The sequence below is a fragment of the Stenella coeruleoalba genome, assembly GCF_951394435.1.
Source record: "Stenella coeruleoalba genome assembly, chromosome: 14".
Taxonomy (NCBI): domain Eukaryota; kingdom Metazoa; phylum Chordata; class Mammalia; order Artiodactyla; family Delphinidae; genus Stenella; species Stenella coeruleoalba.
The window spans coordinates 67,660,133-67,681,639 of record NC_137160.1 but is presented as its reverse complement, the minus strand read 5'-3'; the positions used below and the strand labels follow the sequence as shown (position 1 = coordinate 67,681,639).

General features: G+C 54.6%; 2 protein-coding genes across 15 annotated transcripts in view; one reads left to right on the top strand and one right to left on the bottom strand.

The window, feature by feature from the left end:
- The window catches only part of EMID1 (EMI domain containing 1), a 41,346-nt gene extending 26,483 nt beyond the window's left edge, over positions 1 to 14,863 (top strand). For 4 of the 7 annotated variants that reach the window (XM_079942901.1, XM_079942900.1, XM_079942897.1 and 1 more), the window contains 2 exons: positions 4,397 to 4,441; positions 14,029 to 14,863. In XM_079942901.1, the coding sequence (XP_079799027.1) occupies positions 4,397 to 4,441; positions 14,029 to 14,250 (267 nt within the window). In that variant the 3' untranslated portion in view covers positions 14,251 to 14,863. Of the gene's footprint in view, positions 1 to 4,396; positions 4,442 to 9,705; positions 9,791 to 10,697; positions 10,789 to 14,028 lie in introns of all 7 variants that reach the window. The other 3 variants (XR_013831345.1, XM_079942898.1, XM_079942899.1) reach the window with 3 other exon arrangements.
- Positions 14,864 to 15,965: 1,102 nt separating this feature from the next.
- RHBDD3 (rhomboid domain containing 3) lies at positions 15,966 to 21,289 on the bottom strand. Of its 8 annotated transcripts, none has more exons than XM_079942870.1 (7): positions 21,163 to 21,266; positions 20,770 to 20,937; positions 18,885 to 19,074; positions 17,809 to 18,192; positions 16,716 to 16,878; positions 16,342 to 16,629; positions 15,966 to 16,254 (listed from the first exon to the last, which is right to left on the bottom strand). In XM_079942870.1, exons 3-7 carry the CDS (start codon positions 19,030 to 19,032, stop codon positions 16,077 to 16,079), a joined length of 1,161 nt encoding a protein of 386 aa, XP_079798996.1. In that variant the 5' UTR covers positions 19,033 to 19,074; positions 20,770 to 20,937; positions 21,163 to 21,266; the 3' UTR covers positions 15,966 to 16,076. The 8 variants fall into 8 exon arrangements, with proteins under 8 accessions (XP_079798996.1, XP_079798997.1, XP_079798995.1 ...); XM_079942871.1 differs by lacking the exon at positions 21,163 to 21,266 and adding an exon at positions 21,103 to 21,118; XM_079942869.1 differs by lacking the exons at positions 20,770 to 20,937; positions 21,163 to 21,266 and adding exons at positions 19,698 to 19,785; positions 20,317 to 20,611.
- Between the last annotated feature and the right edge of the window lie 218 nt (positions 21,290 to 21,507).

The window sequence follows — 21,507 nt, the reverse complement described above, 5'->3', positions numbered from 1 at the left end:
AGATCCCTCAAGCTGCACGATGCAGCCAAAAGAAAAAGAAAAAGAACTTAGTCATCTTATAACTGAAAGTTTGTACCCTTTTACCAACCTTTCTCCATTCCTTCCCTCCCCACAACCCAGTCCCTGGCAACCACCGTTCTACCGTTCTACTGTTTCTCTGAGTTCAACTTTTCTTTTCTTTTCTTTTCTTTTTTTCCGCATTCCACGTATAAGTGATACCACACGGTAGTTGTCTTTCTCTGTCTGGCTTATTTCACTTAGCATAATGCCCTCCAGATTCATCCATGTGGTCACAAATGGCAGGATTTCCTTCTTTTTTAAGGCTGAATAATATTCCTGTGTGTGTGTGTATAACCCACATAGTATTTATCTGTTCATCAATCAATGGACACAGGTTCTTTCCATATCTTGGCTATCATGAATAATGCTGCAATGAACATACCTCTTCAAGACAGTGATTTCCTTTCCTTTGGATAGATAACCAGAAGTGGGATTGCTGGATCATACAGTAGTTCTATGTTTAATTTCTTGAGGAATCTCCATACTGTTTTCCATAATGGCTGTACCAGTTTACACTTCCACCAGCAGTATACAAGTGTTCCCCTTTTTCCACATTCTCACCACCATTTGTTATCTCTCATCTTTTTGATAACAGACATCCTAACAGGTATGAAGTGATAGCTCAGGTTGTGGTTTTGATTTGCATATTCCTGATGACTAGTGATGTTGAGCATCTTTTCACATACCTATTGGCCATTTGTATATCTTCTTTGCAAAAATGTCTATTCAGGTCCTTAGCCCATTTTTTAATTGGCTTATTTGGGGGTTTTGCTATTGAGTTGTATAAGTTCCTTATATATTTTGGATATTAACTCCTTATTGGACATGTGGCTTGCAAATATCTTTTACGATTTCATAGGTCGCCTTTTCATTTTGTTGATGACATTTCCTTTCCTGTGCAAAAGCTTTTTAAATTGGGTTGTTTGTTTTCTTCTTGTTGAAGTTTAAGAGTTCTTTGTATATTTTGCATGTACAGAGATACACCTTTGTACACCTTTATCAGATGTATCTTTTGCAAATATTTTCTCCGAGTCTATAACTTGTCTTCTAATTCTCTTGACATTCACTTTTGCAGAGCAGAAGTTTGTAATTTTAATGAAGTCCAGCTTATCAATGATTTCTTTCATGGATTGTGCTTCTGGCATTGTATCTAAAAAGTCATCATTAAACCCAAGGTCATCAAGGTTTTCTTCTATGTTATCTTCTACGAATTTTATAGTTTTGCATTTTACATTTAGGTCTGTGATATATTTTGAGTTAATTTTTGTGAAGAGTATGAGGTTTGTGTCTAGATTCATGTTTTTGCATTTAGATGTCCAGTTGTTCCAGCATCATTTGTGGAAAAGACTACCTTTGCTCCATTGTATTGCCTTTGCTCCTTTGTCAAAGAAAAGTCAACTACATTTATGTGGGTCTGTTTCTGGGCTCTCTATTCTGTTCCATTAATCTATTTGACTATTCTTTAGCCAATACCACACTGTCTTGACTAGTGTAGATTTATACTAAGTTCCCTCTAAGCACTGCTTTCACCATCTCCCACAAATTTTGCTAAGTTGCATTTTTATTTTCTTTTTCTTTTTTTTTTATTTTTTTCTTTTTTATTTTTTTGCGGTACGCGGGCCTCTCACTGTTGTGGCCTCTCCCGTTGCGGAGCACAGGCTCCGGACGCGCAGGCTCAGCGGCCATGGCTCACGGGCCCAGCTGCTCCGCGGCATGTGGGATCCTCCCGGACCGGGGCACGAACCCGTGTCCCCTGCATCGGCAGGCGGACTCTCAACCACTGCGCCACCAGGGAAGCCCTGCATTTTTATTTTCATGTAGTTCAGAGTATTTTAAAATTTCTCTTGAGATTTGTTCTTTGGTCCACCTGTTATTTAGAAGTCTTTTGTTTAATCTCCAAGTATTGGGGGAGTTTCCAGTTATCCTTTTTTGTGAGGGGGGCTGTGCCTCGTGGCTTGTGGGATCTTAATTCCCTGACCCGGGATCGAACCCATGCCCCCGGCAATGGAAGCTTGGAGTCCTGACCACTGGACCGCCAGGGAATTCCCTCCAGTTATCTTTTTGTTAGGGATTTCTAGTTTAATTCCATTGTGGTCTAAGAGCATACATTGTATGATTTTTATTCTTTTTAATTTGTTGAGTTATATTTTATGGGCCAGAATGTGGTCTATCTTGGTGAATGTTCCATGTGAGCTTGAGAAGAATGTGTAATCTGCTGTTGTTGGATAAAGTGGTCTATAGATGTCAATTTTATCTGGTTGATTAATGGCATTGGCGGATTCATATATTTCTCTTTGCAGTTCTATCAGATTTGGCCTCACATATTTTGATGCTCCGTTGTAAAGTGCATACACATTAAGGATTGTTATGCCTTCATGGAATGCTGACCCCTCTATGTCCGTGATAACTTTCCTTGCTCTGAAGTGTGCTCTGTCTGAAATTAATATAGCTACGCCCACTTTTGTTAAAAAATTAATTTATTTTATTTATTTTATTTTATTTTTGGTTGCATTTGGGTCTTTGTTGCTCCGTGCAGGCTTTTCTCTAGATGCAGCGAGCGGGAGCTACTATTTGTTGCAGTGCGCAGGCTTCTCATTGCCGTGGCTTCTCTTGTTGCGGAGGATGGGCTCTAGGTGCGTGGGCTTCAGTAGTTGTGGCACACAGGCTCAGTAGTTGTGGCTCGTAGGCTCTAGAGTGCGGGCTCAGTAGTTGTGGTGCACGGGCTTAGTTGCTCCGCGGCATGTGGGATCTTCCTGGACCAGGGCTTGAACCCATGTCCCCTGCATTGGCAGGCGGATTCTTAACCACTGTGCCACCAGGGAAGTCTGAGGCTCTGTTAATTTTTTTTTTTTTGCGGTAAGCAGGCCTCTCTCACTGTTGTGGCCTCTCCCGTTGCGGAGCACAGGCTCCGGACGCGCAGGCTCAGCGGCCATGGCTCACGGGCCCAGCCGCTCCGCGGCATGTGGGATCTTCCCGGACCGGGGCACGAACCCATGTCCCCTGCATCGGCAGGCGGACTCTCAACCACTGCGCCACCAGGGAAGCCCTCTGTTAATTTTTTTAAAAATCTTTCTTCTCTCTGTGCTTCACTTAGAATTATTGCATTGACCTGTCAAGTTAGTTGATTCTTTCTTCTGTTATGGCACATCTTCAATTAATCCCAGCTAATTAATTTTTTATTTCTAGTATTATCATTTTTATTTCCAGGATTTCCATTTGATTCTCTTTTCATAATTTTCACATCCCTCCTGAAATTCCCCATCTCATCACCCATTGTATCAATTCCACTAGATTCAATTTTTTATTTTTGGCTGCGTTGGGTCTTAGTTGTGGCAGGCGGGCTCTTCACTGAGGCACGTGGGAGCTTTTGTTGTGGCACGTGGGCTTTTCACTGCAGTGCGCGCGATTCTAGTTGTGGTGTGCGGGTTTTCTCTTCTCTAGTTGTGGCATGCGGGTTTTCTCTTCTCTAGTTGTGGCATGCTGCCTCTGGGGTGCATGGGCTCTGTAGTTTGCAGCGTGCAGGCTCTCTAGTTGAGGCACGCGAGCTCAGTAGTTGTGGCATGCAGGCTTAGTTGCCCCACATCCCCTGCATTGGAAGGTGGCTTCTTTACAACTGGACCACCAGGGAAGTCCCTCCACTATATCCGTTAACATAGTTGTCACAGGTATTTTAATCTCCATGTCTGGTAATCCCAGTACCTGGGTTGGTTATGGGTCTGTTTCTACTAACTGATTTTTCTCTTGCATATGGGTCACATTTTTCCATTTCTTCACATGTCTAATAATTTTGTATTGCATCCTGGACAATATAGACAATATAGTGAAGACAGTCTTCCTCTGAAGAGTGTTGAGTTTTGCTCTATGGTGTGGCTCCAACTCAGCTCTGTGACTTTAGCATGGGCATTTCACGGACCATCCAAGGATTAGAGTGGAGTATTTATACAGATTTTGCTCCCCTACTGTGGCTCCCTGCTTTCCAGCATTTCCCCTCCGTTTCCTCCTTCTTTGTCAGTCTTGACCCCGACCTCTGATTCCTCAGGCCAATAAGACTAAAGCTTGCTGCTTGAGCTGTTTGCCAGGCAGAGGGGGTTGGGATGAGCCCTCAGAGGAAAAGCCATAAATATACTGATGTTACCCAGTGCAGTTCCCTTCTTTCTAAGGTCAGATATCCTTCAGTTACTGGCTGCTCTTTATCACTTTCCATTGCCTTCAAACAGTTGTTTTTTTGCATTTTTATCTCGCCCAAACGAGCTACTCTCTGTCTCACCCTTGCTCAGCCTCTCTTCCTCTCTCTATCCTCGCCTCTCTCACTGTTCCTACCTCTCTCTCCTTGCAGGGAGAACCTGGCCCCAAAGGAGACCCTGGTGAGAAGAGCCACTGGGTAAGCCACTAGCCCAGCACTGCCCTCCCGCTGCCTCCCCGCCCTGGACACTCAGGAGATTATTTGGGGATGGGGGCACCCCATCCAGATCCCCTTTGCAACCTGGTCTCCAAGTGGGGAGCCTTGCCAGTTCTCAGCCCCAGCGTCCTCCCCTATCCTGTCCCTCCCCAGTGGGCAGGGCCAGCCGTATCAGCAGACCCTACATTCTTTGCCTCTGTCTTTATCCCTATCTCTGCCTTCCTTCTGCGGCCTTTCCAGGCCAGGGTGACCCTGCCAGTTCCTCCTGGGCAGTTTGGGCTGACCCAGTCCAGACTGCATCCCCTGCCTCCATAGCCCCCTCCCAGCAAGGGCTTTGGCTTCTGCTCCCCTGTCTGCAAAAGAAAGGGAAGCATGAAAACAATATCCACACAGAAGAACGGGACAGGAGGCCTTAGGAGAGCCATGCAGCAGAGGAAGGGAGTTGTAGAAACGCTGAGGTACACAGGAGCGCTTCGGTAAAAGGGACAGGGCACTAGACACCACCATACACATAGGAATCCGTGAATCACAGGAAGGGAGACCTGGAAACCACCATGGACACGTTGTACATGGTAAATGAGGTCAGGGGACCTAGATCCATTGTACCCAAAAGACCTATAATTAACATGAGGTCCCAGACACCATCACATACACAGGAGACCCATGAGGAGTCGGAGGAGAGGCCTAGAAACTGCCATACGCACCAGAAAACCATGGAAAATGAGATGGGGGATCTGGAAACCACTGTACACAAAGGAAGCCCATGAAGGCTGGGAAGGGAGGTCTAGAAACTGTCACATACACAGCAGACATAGAATAAATGGGAAAGGGGACCTAGAAACCACATGTGGGATCCTAGAACCTTCACATCACGAGAGAGACTTGCAGTGAATGAATTTCAGGGCCTAGAAATCACCCACCCAGGAGACATGGGGGGAGGACTAAAAGCCCCACGGTGCAGGGACCTGGAAACCATCACTGATATAGGACACATTTGGAAAACTGGATGGGATGGGGGCAGACAGGAGAGGCAACTGGGGAGTTCTTTTGGAGGCTGGTATTGTGCCTCCCTCCCTCGTCCACCCCTCTCCCTGGTGCAGTCTGGCTGGGACGCCCTACTTCCTGGCAGGCATTAGTTAATGAAGACATGGGAAGCACCCAGCGCCTGCCCTGCCCTCTCTGCTCCTGATTGTGGGGTCAGTGATGGATACAGCCGTGGGAGCCCCCCACCCTGCACAAGCCCTCCCCCATGTCTTTCCGTGACTTCTGGGGTCCTGCTACCTCTCGGGCAAGCCTCTCCCAGCCCCTCACTGCCACCCCACTCCCTTACCCACCCTCTACCCACTAGTGGCTCCAGAGCCTCTTAAGCATACTGCCTGCTTAGGCATGAGCTGGGCTGGGGGTCAGCTAGACCCATGTGATCCCAGCCCTCTGCCGCCTCTAGGCCCCTTCACTGGCCTCTCCCAGAGACCTTTCATTTGGAAACACATTTTTCACCCCGCCTAGAGGAGGTGGGAGAGGTGGGATGAAGGCTGAATTAGGCTGGGGAGCCCCATCCCTATATGGGGGTCCCAACAGGAGAACAGATGCCTGAACTCTCCCAGAACAGACTTCAAACTCAGGACCACCTGTGGGAGGGGCCCCCACAAGAGGTAGCAGGGCCCCTGCCCATCCACCTGCTTTCCACTTACCCACCTGCACTTCTGCCCCAGCTTGCCGCCTGCCTGGGAGGGGACCCGCTGGGCTGGGGCTGCATGAGGCTTTGGGGGCTGGGAGAACAGCTCTGTTGGGGGCAGGTGGGGATGAGGTCTGTGTGGGGAAGAGGCCTGAGGGCTCCTATACACACTCCACCTACCAACCCCCACTTAGTGAAGCTTTTGGAGCCACTGACCTGGCTGTGGCTCAGCATTGACACCCAGTGGTCATGAGGATGCACTGCAGGCACTGCCTGGGAGTGACGGGGCTCAGCTGGCCCATCTAGACCAAAGCTCATACCCCTTATTCAGACAGGAAAAACTGAGGCCCAACTCCACAGAGTGAATTGTTGGCAGAGCTTGAACTGAAGCCCAGGCTTTTCAGCTCCCAGGACTGGGGGAGCCAGCTAACTTTCCCCAAGCGCCTCCTTGGTGGGTGCCAGGCCCCAGGCTGGGCACTGTGGACATAGATGTGATTTGGACACAGTCCCCATCCTCAGGGTGGTCACAGTGGGGTGGGGGGAAACAGGCCAGTAACCAGCAGTGACAGGACAGGGGGAGCTCAGCTATGATTGTGGAGGGGTAGATTTAGCATCTTCTTGGATAAGGAGACCCAGGCCGAAGCCTGGCAAAGGGTGTTCACGCAGAGGAGAGGAAAAATCACATGCAAAGGCCCTGGGGCAAGAGTGGGCCCAGGGTGTTTGAGGAGCTGCAAATACTTGGAGTGACAGAGTGTGACAGGTAAGGAGTGAGACAGAGGTCATAGAGGCTTTTAGGACTTGAGAGGCCATGCTGAGGAATTAGGACTTTGTTCTATGGGCAGTGGGGAGTCATTGAAATATTTATAAGTAGGGAAGTGACATGGTCAGATTTTTGTTTGCAAAAGATCCCTCTGATTGCCATGTGGAGAAAGGATGGGAGAAGGGAGCAGAAAGAGAGACTAGACAGGAGGCTGTCCTGGTCACCCTGGCAAGAGGCTGTGGGGGCCGGAACTAGAAGGGGGACAGTGAAGAGGGACAGATGTCAATGGAGCTGAGAGACACTTGGGTGCTTGTCTGGCTATGGAGGGGGGAGCGAGAAGTTAAGGGAGATGTTTACAATAGTAAAAGAGAGAAGAGAGCCAGGAGAAGCTGGCCTGCTGAGTTTTCTCCATGGAGAACGGGGAATGTCTACATGACAGCCGAGTGGGGGTGTCCAACAGGCCCTGGACACTAAGGCCAGGATTGGAGGGCACTGGGACGTCATTGGTGCAAGCAGCAGGCCACCCACCCAGAATATTTTTTTGGCATTTTCCCCCATATTTTTACTTTGAAAATTTTCAAATATATAGAAAATTTGCTACAATGACTATCCTTGTACCCTTCTTCTAGACTGACCAATTATTAGTATTTTGCTGCCTTTGTTCTTTCGCTCTTTATATATCTATAGATCTTTTTTTTCTAATCCATTTGAAAGTAAGTTGCAGACCTCATCCACATCTCCCCTAACACATCAGCATGTGTCTTGAAAGAATATGGACATTCTCCCAAAGAGCCACAGTAACACTGTCACACCTGAGAAAGCTGACATTAATTCAGTGAAATGATGCCACTTAATATACAGCTTATATATAAATTTTACCCATTGTCCCCAAAATGCCTTTTGTAGCTAGTTTTAAAAAAAAACAAGATCAATCAAGATTCATGTGTTGCATTTGGTTGTCACATCTCTAGGTTCTTTTTTTTTGCGGCACGCGGGCCTCTCACTGTTGTGACCTCTCCCGTTGCGGAGCACAGGCTCCGGACGCACAGGCTCAGCGGCCATGGCTCACGGGCCCAGCCTCTCTGCGGCATGTGGGATCTTCCCGGACTGGGGTACAAACCCATGTCCCCTGCATTGGCAGGCGGACTCTCAACCACTGCACCACCAGGGAAGCCCTCTAGGTTCTTTTCATGTAAAATAGGCCCCCTGCCCTTTTCTTCTTTCTCTTGACTTTGTCATTTTGTGACTATCCCACTGTCTAGATTTGTCTGACTGTTCCCTTGTGATGAGATGCAGGTTAAATACCCTTGGCAGGTGCACTAACTGGGGATGTGGTGCCCTCTTATTGCATCTCATCAGGAGGCTTATGACATTAGCTTGTCCCATTGTCGATGCTGGCAGTGGCTTAATGTAATTTTTGAAGGTCATCCATGTTTAGATGGGTGTAATACTTGAAGAGAGATTACTTTAGTGTGACCCGGTGACCCCCAGGCCCAATGGCCAGTCAGTGGCCCCATCCATGTGATGTGGACAGGACAGCCAGATCATAAGGGACAGTCTCAGCATGGCCACAGTGGGCTCACTCAGAACAGACATGTTGGGAGGACTCTTGATTGTTAGACGTTTTTGTGGGAACAGCTTCCTTGAAGGTAGTAATTGTACCAAGATGCATATTATACCTCATCCCTTCATTTAATCTGTACTAAGTGAAGCACTCTGAGAGGCTCCCAGATGTGTCAGGGCGGGAATAGTTCTATTGCTATCCTGGTGCTCTGTCAGAATTAAGATATCTACATTCCAGAAATAGCTTTAGTCTGGACTCGGAAAGAGGAAGGAGTGAGGGAGTGTGGAGTTTTGGCAAGACCGCGGACCCTATGCTGGGGGAGGAAAGGACAGACAGACAGACACTGGGAAGAAGTGAAGGTGAGGGCCAGCTGGCGGTCCCTGGCCAGCACCGGCACCACTTGAGACAGGAGACCCCAGAGCAGGGAGGCCTAGGGGAGGGGTCTGAGGGCCGCTGCCGCATCCCCGGGCCTGGGTGCTGGAGACTCAGCTGAGAAGAGAGGGTGGGGCTGAGGGCTGGGCTCTGGGATGTGCAGCACATGGACCTGGAGTAGTCAGAGCCCAGGGAGGGATGGGCTCAAAAGGGCTGGGGCAGGGGCACCTGGGCCTGAACTTCAGCTTTGCCGGCATTTTAAGCCTGGCTTCCCAACAGCGATGCCACACAAACATTTTCTGATTTTACTCTTACATGTTCATTTGGACATGAGTGGGAAGGATATCGGTAAGTAGCCTGATCCCACCAATGGAGTTAATTAGGGTGAGACAAATACAGTATTTAAGGCAAAATTGAGTCAGTTTAAAGACTGTTAAGTAAAGAAGAGTACAAGTGGCCCAGGGATGTGGCAGGAATCGTGCAGATGATGTGAGACCAACTGGTTTCAGGCAACAGAGATGGAGGAGGGGCCGGGGCTCTGCGGCAGCGTCTGGGCAGGTTCTGTGGCAGGCTCTGGGACAGCAGTGCTGCCCCTGCAGACTGGCCTCCGCCCGCCCTCAGTGCAGCAGGATTTGCAGGGGTGTGAGGAAAGAGCAGCCAGCTGGGTGGGATCCTACTGAGGAGGTTGCTTCTGCCTGCCTTGGCCCCCTCCCATCCTCTCCTGGTCTTGTCCCTGCTGTCCGTGGGCCCTGGGCTGTGGCAGGTGGTGTGGAGCTGCAGGTGCATGTCCAGGGTGGGGCATGGGCCTCCAACAAGCTTTGCAGGGCCCCCTCCCCTGCCCCCTTCACGGCTGCATCTGTCTCTTTCCTCCACAGGGGGAGGGGTTGCACCAACTACGCGAGGCTTTGAAGATTTTAGCTGAGAGGGTTTTAATCTTGGAAACAATGATTGGGCTCTATGGTGAGTAGAGACAGACAGACGGACAGACAGCCCAGCCCCCGCCTGCCAGGCTTCCCCAGGCCCTCCAGGGTGGAGCTGCCCGGGTCCAGTCAAGAGGCTGGATAAGGTACCTGCCCTTCTCCAGGTGGAGACCTGAAAGGTCAAGACCACCCATCTCTCAATGACTGGTCCCTTGTCCATGGGTGAAGGGGGGGGCCCTAGAAACCCAGGCCCCCACCCCTGTGGTAAGACCTGGGGCTCCAGACATTGTGGGTAATGTGGTTTTCAGGCCTGCAGGGGAACCAGAGGTGACAGATTTCAAGTCTGAAAGGAATTATGGGCAATGGAGCCAAACTCCAGAACTGCAGGGGACTGTGGGTAACAGAGCCAGACTGTAACAGTGCAGGGGGTTGTGGGTAATAACGTCAGAGCCCAGGCCCCCAGTAGGATTATGGGTAATGAATCCAGACCCCAGTCAGGCCTCAGCTCAAGAGAAATTGTGGGGAACAGAGCCAGTCTGCAGGCCCACAGGACAACAGGTCATGGGGCTAGACTCCAGAAGTGCAGGGGACTGTGGGTGACAGAGCCAGGCTCAGGTCCCAGGGGACTCTGGGTAATGTACCACCCACCAGTTCTGACCCCAGAGGCTCTCACTGGGCAGGCCATCCTGGCCCCAGGGTCCCCCTTTAGTGGCCTGAGAGACCCTCCCCCAGGCATTCACCCACCAGTTCTCCACCCATCTGGTCACTTGAGGAGACAAGTGAGCCCCATCCCCACTTAGAAGGAGCAGCCAAGGTCCCAACAGAGACTCACGCCCAGGCTCCTGCCCGGAAGCCAGAAGGAACTGGCCCCGCCCCCCACCCTCGGTGCCCAGCCCAGCCCCTGGAGGCCGGACACGCACCGTCTGCTCTTCTCGATCTCCCATCAGGCTCCTAGCTTACAGAGCTTCCTGCAGCAGCAGGCTCAGCTGGAGCTCCTGGCCAGACGGGTCACCCTGCTGGAAGCCATCATCTGGCCAGGTAACGGCAGGGTGGGCAGGCAGGGGCAGCCCCTGCCAGGAAGGGCCTGGGAAGGGCCTGGGGACACAGAAGGCACCTCCCAATACTGGATCCAGACTAGCAGACAGCCACTCTTCAGCCCTTCCATCCAGCCAGCAGACGGTGTCTGGCACAGAGGAGGTTCTGGTAACTAGTTCTTGAGTGAATGAGCACCTGCTCTGTGCCAGGTACCTTGCTGACACAGGCTCCAACAGATAAGACAGACAGGGTCCTGCTCTCATGGAGCTTAGGGTGCTGGGGGGAAGCCCTGGAACTGGGCGTTAAACCTAGGGTGAGGAATATCACAGTGGAGTGAATACAGGTGGCCACCAAAGCCTACAAGTGCTCCTGATGCAGGCTGGGGGGGTGGTAGAGGGCATCTCAGGAGGGCTTCCTGGAGGAGGAGGCATCTAAGTGGAGACCTGAAAGGCAAGGATCGGGGGCAAGTGAACAGGCAGAGGAACAGCATGGACAAAAGCCAGGAGACCAGAGAGAACCTAGAGGGACAGCTCTGTGAGGTTGCTGAGGGTGAGAACAGAGGCTAGAAGATCTGGTAGGGCCCCATTTGAGAAGGTCCTCGAAGGTAGGTCAGGGAGGCATGGAAGGAGGTTAGACACCACCTGGCTGTCACAGTGGGCCTAAGGAGGTCTCTCCACGTTAAACTGGAGCCTGTGGCTGGCCCTGGAGAGAGTCAGGGATCGGCCACCCCGTTCCTCACCTACCCGTGAAGAGGCCCCAGCCCTTCTCCCAGCTGCCCCATCTCTCAGCCCAGTCCTAGCGCATCAGTGCACACAGCCTCAGACATAATGTCCAACCTCCCATCTATTTTACAGATGGGGAAATTGAGGCCCCCAGCAGGAAGGAGAGCCAAGGTTAGAGCCAAGCCTCCTTCATTTGGCAAAACTGTAGGGCACACCTACTGCAGGCTGGGTCTGAGGCAGATCTCAGGGTACCCACCTTGGGGAGCTGCCCATTGGGTGGTGGGCAATCCTCAGCATCTATAGAGATGAGGGCCATGGGGTACAGGAGCACCAAAGGATGTGTGTGAGGAGAAGCCTTCCTGGAAGATGGGACCCTTGCGTTAGTCATAGAAGGTCCCTACGAGTGTGCCAGTAGGAAGTGGTGGGAGGGCAGCCCCCATGGGGACAAAGGCCTAGAAGTGGGAAGGTGTGTGGGTTCTGCTTCCAAAGCTGCTCTCGCCATGCCACAGGGCTTCCCCAACTTGTGAAAACTCAGACCATCTCCCAGACCTCCTCCCCTCTCCCAGAGGAAGGACCAAGGACCAAATCCCAGGTGCTCAGCTCCTTGTCAGGTGTCCCCCGACTCCCCTCTCAGGAGGATTGGGAGGGGAGCCAGAAGGGACACACTGTGGCCTTGGATCTGTGCTCCGCCCCCCTCAGCTGGCTCTGTCTCCAGCAGCCCAGGGAGGAAGTGCCAGGCACCTGGCAGTGTGGCCAGGAGGAGGGGAGTAGAGGAGATGGAGCCTTCCCCATTGGCCCATCATACACAGCAGGTGCTAACAAAAGACCCAGATGGGGCTCATGTTTAGATTATAATCAATAATGATGATAATAGTAACAGCTGTCACACATCCAGTCCACCTGGGCCGGGAAATTTACATCCATCATCTCCAGTCCTTGCAACAAGCTTTCTAGGTGGGCGACACTGTGCCCACTTCACAGATGAAGAAACACAGGTTCAGAGGGCTCGTGTGACTCCCCCGGGACATAGGGATAGTAGTGGTGAGGCCAGGGGTCCGCCCTAGGTCAGGTCTCTGAAGCGCCAGCTCTTTGGGCTCCATCGGCAAAGGTTCCCTGACCCCTCTGCTTTGCTAGGCACTGAGTGGGGCCCGGGGGAAACCAAAGCCCTGAATTTGATCATGTCAGAACAGCATCTCATGACTGATTCACAGTGACCAGACCTGCAGGAGCCCTGGGTCGAAAACACACCAACCTAGTGACCATAATAATCCAACATTTACTGTGAAAACCACTTTCCACTCTTGGTCACATTGAACACTCTGCAAGGGTGTGACAACAGGAGTGTCATCCCACATTCCAGATGAGGCTTAAAGGTTCTGGGACTTGCCCAAGGCCACATAACTGGGACATGATAGGGCCAGGACTTGGCCTGAGCTGATGTTGGAACCTGAGCTTTGAGCTACCCTCCTCCTATGCTCCCTGTTTTAGGGCATGAAATGTTCCTTGGCTGTGATTGCAGATACCTGTCTGCCCCAAGGGCGCCAAATCTCAGCCCAGAGGTGCATGAGACACAGGGTCAGAGTGCTAGACAGTTATGAGTATGAGGGTATAGCTCCTTCCCTGGCATTGCCTTCAGTGGGAAGCTGGTGCTCACCAGAGTCAAAGTGTCTCTCCTGTGAACAGTGTTTCGAAGGCTCAGCCAAGTCCTCCATCCTGGGGCCCTCCCCCTGGAAAAACAGCCCATCCTTCCGAGCTGCCTAACCCCTCATTTAACGTTGAGAGGGACTGAGGTGATAGTTACATAAGGCTTCCTGGAAGAGGTAGGTCCTGATCTGCATTTTAAAGGTTGAGTAGTTTTCCAGGTGGGAAGAATGCCAATTATCCGGTTTTATTCTTGGGGGCCAGCTTATTTGCAGGTTGGGGCATATCTCACCATAGCTAAATCGAAACTAACTTCAGTAATTACTGGAGTTGGCCAGGGCCTCTGTATCTGGAACTGTCCCCCTGGTTTTAGAGATGAGACAGCTGAGGCCCTGACAGAGGTCCAAAGCCACACGGTAGGTCAGTGGCAGAGCCTGGCCTTCCTAAACTCTTCCCCACTACAGGTGGCCTAACCTGAAAAGAGAGGAAGAGTGAGGCTGATGCCTGGCCTTAGTTTACCCAGCTCTGAAATGGGAATGATTCAGGGCACACCTCTGCTCCAAGGTATGTTAACGAAGAAAAGAGCTATACTGTTTATGGAGCATCTGCTACATGCTAAGCATTTCAGAACCATGGTGGGTTCATTGATCCCCACTTGACAGAGAAAATCAAATAGAGGCCCTGAGTGTTCTAGTTGGGTTAGGGGCTAATAACTCCTGCGGGGAGGGGCACTAACCAGCTTTGCAGACCCCCTTCTTTCCCACACCTCTGCCTCTTAGACTTGGGCAGAGCCCCACCCCCCACCCCCTCAGAGGGCCAAGGGAAGGTGGGCACCTCACACAGACGTCACTAACCCGGCCTCTTTCCTTCCCTCCCGCAGAACCAGAGGGGTCAGGGGCAGACCCTGCCGGCACGGGCACCCCCAGCCTCTTGCGGGGCAAGAGGGGAGGACACGCCACCAGCTACCGGATCGTGGCCCCCAGGAGCCGAAACGAGAGAGACTGAGTGTGGTGGTGGCCCCTTGGTGAGGGCCAGGCCAGGCTTCCCTTCCCAGCCTGGACTTGGCCAGCTGCCTCCAAGGTCCGCCATCCGTATTTATTAATATCCTCAGGGTCCCTTCTGCCACCTAGGCCTTTGGGGTGGGCATGTCTTGGTCCTGGCAGCCCGTGCGCATCTGCCTCCTATGAGGCTGAGCTGGGACTGGAGCCTGAGAGGGAGGTGTGGTCCAGGCAAGAGGTGAGGCTTTGCTCAGGGCCGTGGGCCTCAGTTTCCCTCTGTGAAATGGGGTGATGCAGGCCTGTGGGGAGGGGCGGCAGGTTTGGAGCTTCTGTCTTCTCATCAACCGCCTGGCCATCCAGGCCCCAAGCAACTGAGGGATTTGGAAGCTGGGGCTCTGCCCGGCCCTCAGCACACCCAGGGATGATGAGAGCGGGCAGTCTCACCTCCCCACTCCCCAGCCAAACCTGGGGGGCCCACCTGTACCCCTCGTCTCCTTGTTTTCTGGTGCTGGGTTCCTGACCCTGAGGTCAAGCTACCTGATCTGACTGGACATTCAGGGCTCCTTGTCTCAGTTCTGACCCCTGAACCCTCAGTCCTTCTCATGTCCCAGGCGGAGGGGGCATGGAGAGGGAGGGGCCACCTGCTCCCACAACGGCTTGTGACAGACACCAGGAGGTAGATGTGTATTGGCCAATAAAAGCCCCCAGCCTCACTGCCCACCAGCCTGGTCTCAGTGTGTGCTTAGATGAGGGGCAGGGCCAGCAGCCTTTCTTCTCAGTGGCCTTCACTATCCACCTGCAAAGCACAACTGTGAGGCCAGGGCTCCCCTGGCCATCACCTGGGCAGCTGGGGAATGGGGGTAGGTGAGCAGAACAGAGGCTCAGGCCATCCCCACCCCCTAGCCAGGTGTCCAGCAGGAGCTACCAGACCTCAGGGCAGCTTCCCTTCTCTGAGCCTGTTTCCTCACCTGTAAAATGAGGCTGATGGTGTAGTCCTCAGGTTTCCCAGTCTGTTTCTGGCCCCTGGCTGGTGACCAATGGCAGGGTCGGTCTCTGTGGCCCCTCCACTCTGGCCCTGGCCTGGGGTACAGCCTCACGGGTGACCAGAGCACAGGCCAATACGGGGCCTACAGCCCCCTGTACTGCCCCTCAAAGTCCAGCTTCCCGGCCCCTCTGCCTTGCAGAGTTCCCATCGGTGACTCACACCCATGCCCCACCCTCTGTCCTCTAGGCTTTGGCTACACCTCCCCTCCCTGGGAGGGGGCAAGGACTGAGAGGGGCCAGGAGGGAGGAGCTGCTTCTACAAAGCTGAGGAAGCTTCTCCCCCACAGCACGCCCACATTGCTTCCTGCCCCCGCCCCCCCCCCCCACCACCGCAGGGCCCAGCCACCAGCCTCAGAGCCTGCCCTGGGGCTCTGGCCCTTGTCGCACTGAACTGGCCCTTGTCCAGCAGGGACACAGGGGGCTGTGGGCGGTGAAGGGATGCTGTTCCTGGCGAATCAGGGAAGGCTTCCTGGAGGAAGGTCTCCGTGTAGGCCAAGACCTGAGGATGGGTAGAAATTAGCTGGGAAACAGATGATAAATGCTCCTTGGCAGAGGGTCCAGCCCAACAAAGACCCTGAGGCGGAAGCTCAGTAACACTGTGTCTCTGGACATCAGGGAGCTGCTCTCCTGCAGTCGGCTGTTCATTCACTGCTCGTTCATTCTTTCATTCATTCATTCATCCCCCTGATGCTAATGTAGAAGAGTCAGACACAACTGCTGCCTCCAAGGAGGTCCAGGTTGAAAAGTGAACTGGTTTTTATTCTAAACAGTACCAGGGCAGGATGCTGGGGGGCCTCCTCTGAACCCACCCTGACTCTCAGCAGACAGGGCTGGGCTCTGACTTCCCACCCACAGGCCAGGCTTCTCACCTGAGAGCCTGCCTGTGCTAGGGGGGCCCAGGACCCTCAGGGTGGGTGGGCCCACCCCTCCCCTGAGTCACCAGCGCCTCGGTGCCCACATCCCCGCCGACCAGCAGTGACACGGCACCCTCCACACGGCTTGTGGCTGCCAGGGCCACCACCGCCTGCTCCGTGGGGAAGCCCATGCGCTCCAGTTGCTGCAGCCTGTGGGAAGGGGGGACAGGGAGGGAGTGTCAGGGCCGCTTCCAGCCCCCACACCAGGGGACCCCACCCCTACTTACCCCACCTTACCGCAGGGAGGAGACGGAGGACTTAGACAGCCGGAGTGGGCTTTCGGGACCCTGGACTGGCCCCTCAAGGAGTGAGGCCTGGATCCCCTTCTGCAGCATCTGCTCGTCTAGGGCTGCCCACAGCGGGGTCCCTGGGGGGAAGCTGGGCCCAGACCAGGCCAGTCCCACCTCTGAGGAGCCCTCCCAGAGCGGCTGCATAGGCCCCAGGCCTGGCGGGAGCGGGGCTGAGCCTTCTCTGAGGGGCCAGAGGCTAGGGGAGGCCATGTAAGGCGGTCCAGGGGTGGGCGGCCTGGAGGGGCAGAAGCAGAAGGCCTGACTGCCAGCCACCGGCATGGCTTCCACCACCGGGGCCAGTGTCCTCGGCATCACCCTCACCTCACTCCGGCAGGATGGGTGACAGGCAGCTCAGCCAGGCCACCTGGGGTGGGAAGGAGCTGGAGCGGCCAGCACCCTGCCAGGGCCCTGCACAGGACACCCTCCTGCAGTGCCTGCAGCCGCTGCTCAGAGATCTCCAGCCACCGGAAGGCCCCAGCCGCGTCTGTCTGCCCAGGGCAGGGCGGCGGGTCAAGGAAAACCACATTCAGCCAGGGGTGAGCCTGCGCCACATGCCAGGCCCCGTGCCAAGTGTGTGATGGGAATTCCCTCCTGTCTCCTCACTGTGGCCCTGCCAGGGAGGTGTCATCACCCTCGTCAGCAGTGGAGGCTCAGAGAGGGAAAAGGGCCCCTGCCTGAAGCTACCCAGCCAATGAGAGGCAGAGCCAGATGTGCCTCATCCCAAAACCTGTCTCATCCCCATTCAGCTGCCCCCTGCCCGCTGTCCCCTGAGGCCTGTTGCTGGCCTGCTCAGGCCTGTGACCCCAGGCCCACCCCTGGGCCCTGCCCCAGCCAGGGCGACATGCTCCCCTCTCCAGGATTCAGCCGGGTGTCCCCAATCCTAAACGACTCCAGGGTCAGCCTGTACCCACTGTTCCCTCTGACTGCACTGTTGTCCCCGACAGGCATTAAGCATCTTTGGAGCAAAAGCCTGTTTAACACACCTGCACCACCGGCCACAGGTCGTTCCCCCTTTTGGTGCCAGGAGGGCCGCAGGCTCACGCTCACCCTGGTCCTTAACACCCTCTGTACTGTCTGCCAGGCCCGTGCTCTCCTTTTCCACTTCTCGTCACCTGAACCCCTCCTTCTGCATGGTCTCGGCGTAGACCCACCTCCACTGGGACGTCCAGATTAAGTGCCTCCTTGGGCCCCTCAGCTCCCAGGCTCTCCTTTAAATTGTAATTGGTACCTCTACATGGCCACAAGCCCCCAGTTCCCAGCCCAGAGCCAGGCGAGAGGAGGACTTGGAGACGCTCCTGGGATGTGTGTGAATGTGGGGGCCCGACCTCTTGTGCCAATTCCTTCCCAGGCACCCTGGGGGCCCAGCCACAGAACCCACACGTCCACATGAGCCCTGGGCCCAGGCAAAGGATACAGGCCAGGCCAGCCAGGAGGCCACAGAAGAGCTGCAGGAAGGGCGGCTCGGAGCTGAGCAGTGGTGTCAGGGCGAGCAGCAGCCACGGCAGGAGCCATGGTGGCAGTGCCCCACGGGGCCGTCTAGGGTTGTAACCCTGCCCCGCCAGCATGGCCAGGTGGACAGGCATGTATCCACAGCCCCCGGCTGCACTGGACACCCCGAGGCCTGCCAGCAGCACAGCCATCAGCCCGGAGGCCAGGGCAAGGAGGGTGGAGGCATGCAGGAACCGCAGTGTGCCCAGGTGGCACTCCTGCCGCCAGCCCAGCGTGGGCAGGAGCAGCAGGCTCAGCAGCAGCCCTGGGAGGGCCTTGTGGCCCAGGGCATGTGTCAGCAGCCGGTGCGCTGGGAGAGAGAATGGGCTTATGTGCCAGGTTAGTGGCCCTAACCCCCAAGGCTGGCCCCGGTGTGCCAGATGGGGAAACACCCTCCGCCAGGGCCGCCCACTAAGCCAGCACCCCCTCCCCGGGAGCCAAAGTCTGCCCACTGCCAGTAGTTTAATCACTGGTGGTGGGGACCAAGGGCTTCCAAACACTGTGACCGGCCCCCTGCTGCTTTAAGTAGAACAAGCCAGACCCAACACTCGGTCTTCTTAAGAACAACCAACCATGGATAAGTCACTTCACTTCTGTGAGCATCATTTGGGTTCCTCAAATGTAAATGGAAGCTGTCATTCTTGGGAAACAGGTGTTCAGCTGGGGTTACTCTTCAAACCCCTAGTGCCTCCTTCCTGTTCTTGGGCTTAGCTGAAAGTCTTAGTTTATTTTAAGGGAAAGCCACCCGAAAGGGGAGCCGTCTGAAAAGAATTCCTACTCACAGGCTCCCACCCCTGTGCTGGCCCCTCTGCCCAGGTCCTCGGCCCTCCCTTCTTGGCTGTAGTTGAGCTGGGCATGCTCCCGTCCAAGGCTGACCTTCCCCGGGGCCCTGGGTCCTGTCCTTGCCTGACAACTGCAGGATGCATGCTGCTCCTGCCAACTGGTCTCAGGCCCTACAGCAAGTCTCCTGCCTCCTCCAAGGGCCATGTGGCCGGCCCTCACCCTGCCAAGGGTCCAGCAGCAGCTCTGGGGCCAGGACAAGGCTGGGGCCAGCTCCCAGCAGCCACAGGCCGCTCATGAGCAGCATCAGGACAGAGGAGGCGAGAGGCAGCGCCGGGGTCAGTAGGCCAGGGGGACCTCTGGCATGCATAGCTTGTCTGAAGGTGATCAAAGGTGGTCTTGGGGCTGTGTGCTAGGGGTAAAGGAAAAACAATAACAAGTTATTATTGCAGCTTTTATCTGACTTCCTTTCGGCTACCATACCAACAGTACCATTTTACAGAAATAAAAACTGAGGCTGGAGAGGCGGGTGCAGCAACTTGGCCATAGAGGACCTCAGAGCCTAACCATGTGTTTAGCCATCTTGCCATCCCACTGATGTGTGAAGATGGGAAGAGGCCAGGCCAAAAGGTCCCTGAGCCCTGATGGGCCCTGGAAAGGGGCCTGGAGTGGGAAGCACAGGGAATGGGAAGTTGAACGGGAGCCCTGGACTCCCAAAATTTTTTGGATTTGTGCAGCCCCCCAGGGCAAATTCAGAGCCATCTCCAGCTTTCCTCTGCCTCCCTCTTCCCTCAGGCTACAGACCAGCTACCTTCCTCCCTCCCTCCTCCCCTCCACTGACTTAGAGCTCCAGGTGGCCTGAGCTGCCGTTGACAGAGGGGGTAAGGCCAGCCAAAGGGCAGACAGATTAGGGAGGGGGTGGAGCAGAAGGGTTGGAGGAGAGGCAACAGGAGTCTCACACCCTGAGTGCACACAGTGACACTGGACAGAGACGTCCTCTTCCTCAAGCCCCAACCACAGCCCCTCTGACCCTACCCTCCCTTTCACAGAAAGGTTTCAGCATCCACTCCACTTCTTCCTGCTGTTCTCTCCCTGGGCAAATCTGGAGCCTCTCCTTCCTCATCTGTAAATTGGGGATTAAGAAAATCCATTCCTCATAGAATGAGAAAAAGGAATGGACTCAGGCAGTCCCACAGCTCCTGCTGGATAAACTGTAGCCATCCTGGCTGTCCCCAACAAGGGGAAGCCTGAACATGGAAGCAGCTGCTCCAGCCCTCAAATGTGCCAATTTCCTGCCCATGAGGCAAGGCTTTCTCTCCCATTCTCCCTCCTCACATCCAGCCTGTCCTCTAGGCCCTGCTGGAATCTCCTCACTCCTGTACCCTAGCCTGTCTCAGGACTCCCACTGAGCTGATTTTATAGGGCAGGAAGCAAAATCCCAGAGACAAGAAGGCTGCTTCATCTGCTCGCTTGTCATGGGCATCCTTGGCATCAAAACCCACCCGGCAGTTTCCTGCAGGAAAAATATAGGAAACTCCTCTGCCTGCGACGTCCTTCCCTTCATCTCTCTAACAGCAAACTCCTATTCACCCACTGAAGCCCAGCTCAAAGGTTCCCTTCCCCTCCTCTGGTCCCTCCACATCTTGGAGCCTACCCTATCCAGTGAGCACCGCTTGGCCTGTTTTTCTCTAGGCAGGTGGTCTGAACTCTGGGAGGAGGGGTGCTCCTCCTACTCATGGTCAAGTTCCCCAGGGTGCTCCTAGCACACAGCTCGCGCTTTATGTGTCTTCACTGAAAGAAAGACACTAGCTTTGCTCCAGGTCCCGCTGAAGGATTTGGTGAGCCCTGCCCTTCGCTGGGCCTGGGCATCTGCCTAGGGAGACTGGGTTGAGTCCAAGAAGTCAGGCAGGTGCAAGCCTTGCGGGGAGCCAAGGCACCCACTGCCAGCCTTCTCCTGCACCTTCACAACCATCCCGCCCCCCCACCCCGTGTACTTTAGCAAGAGTGAGAGACTTGCCCATGGACCAGCAGAACTGGGATCTGAACGCCCCAGGTCGCAGTCTCTTTATCTATAAAACGGGGCTGTGCAGCATCAGGCCCTGCCTACCTTACTGGGAAGGCGGGAGGACAGAATGTGAAGACAGGACGGGGACAATTCTTCCGGGTGATGGAGAGTGTGTGGGGGGGTGGGGGTGGGGGTCCCAGGCTGTGGGTGGGGCTCAGCTTTGTGACTTTAGGAAAAGTACCCCAAGTCCTTGGGCCTCAGTTTCCCCTTCTGTAAAAACAAGGATGTTGGATGAGAGGTGATTAAAGGGTCTTCTCAACCTCGACCGTTACTGGGGGGGCTCTCGGGCCGGGCGCTACGTTCGGGGCCTCCCATCCAGCCCACCGGCCTTGGGCCCCTCCCCCGCGGACCGGGCCACGTGTCTGGGGTACTCACAGCACAGCGCGCCCCCCGCCCCCATAAGGCTGAGTGGAGCCCTTGGCTGGGAGTCCGTACTCTAGCTTCCCGCCGACACCCGAGCGCCCCGAGCCCATTCTGCTCGCCCTCGGGCGCGTGACCCGGGCCGACCGGTCGGCAGGCCACCCCCTCCTCCTCCGCCGCCGCCCGCCGATTAGTCAGCAGTTGTTCTAGGCCCCGGTCCCTTCCCCCAGCCCTCCCGCCGGCCTCCGTTTCCCTCCAAGGCCGACTCTTCAGAGACGGTCCCTAGAGCCAGCGGGAGTAACCATTCCAAACAACCTAGCATCAACCGGAGAATCACTCCGACTTGTTACCAAGATCCGCTCGCCAGCCGCTCCCGCCCCTGCGGTGCTATTTTGGCTCACACGTCACATCCGGTGCTCT

What these genes read in the sequence shown, in the direction of transcription:
- RHBDD3 (XM_079942873.1), bottom strand. Translation starts at nt 19,032, where the DNA reads ATGCATGCCAGAGGTCCCCCTGGCCTACTGACCCCGGCGCTGCCTCTC. An exon ending in CCTCCTGGCTGGCCTGGCCT is followed by an intron (nt 16,879 to 17,808) that starts GTATCCTTTGCC and finishes CTGGGCAGACAG; the next exon opens with ACGCGGCTGGGGCCTTCCGG. An exon ending in TCCTCCGTCTCCTCCCTGCG is followed by an intron (nt 16,255 to 16,341) that starts GTAAGGTGGGGT and finishes CCCTTCCCACAG; the next exon opens with GCTGCAGCAACTGGAGCGCA.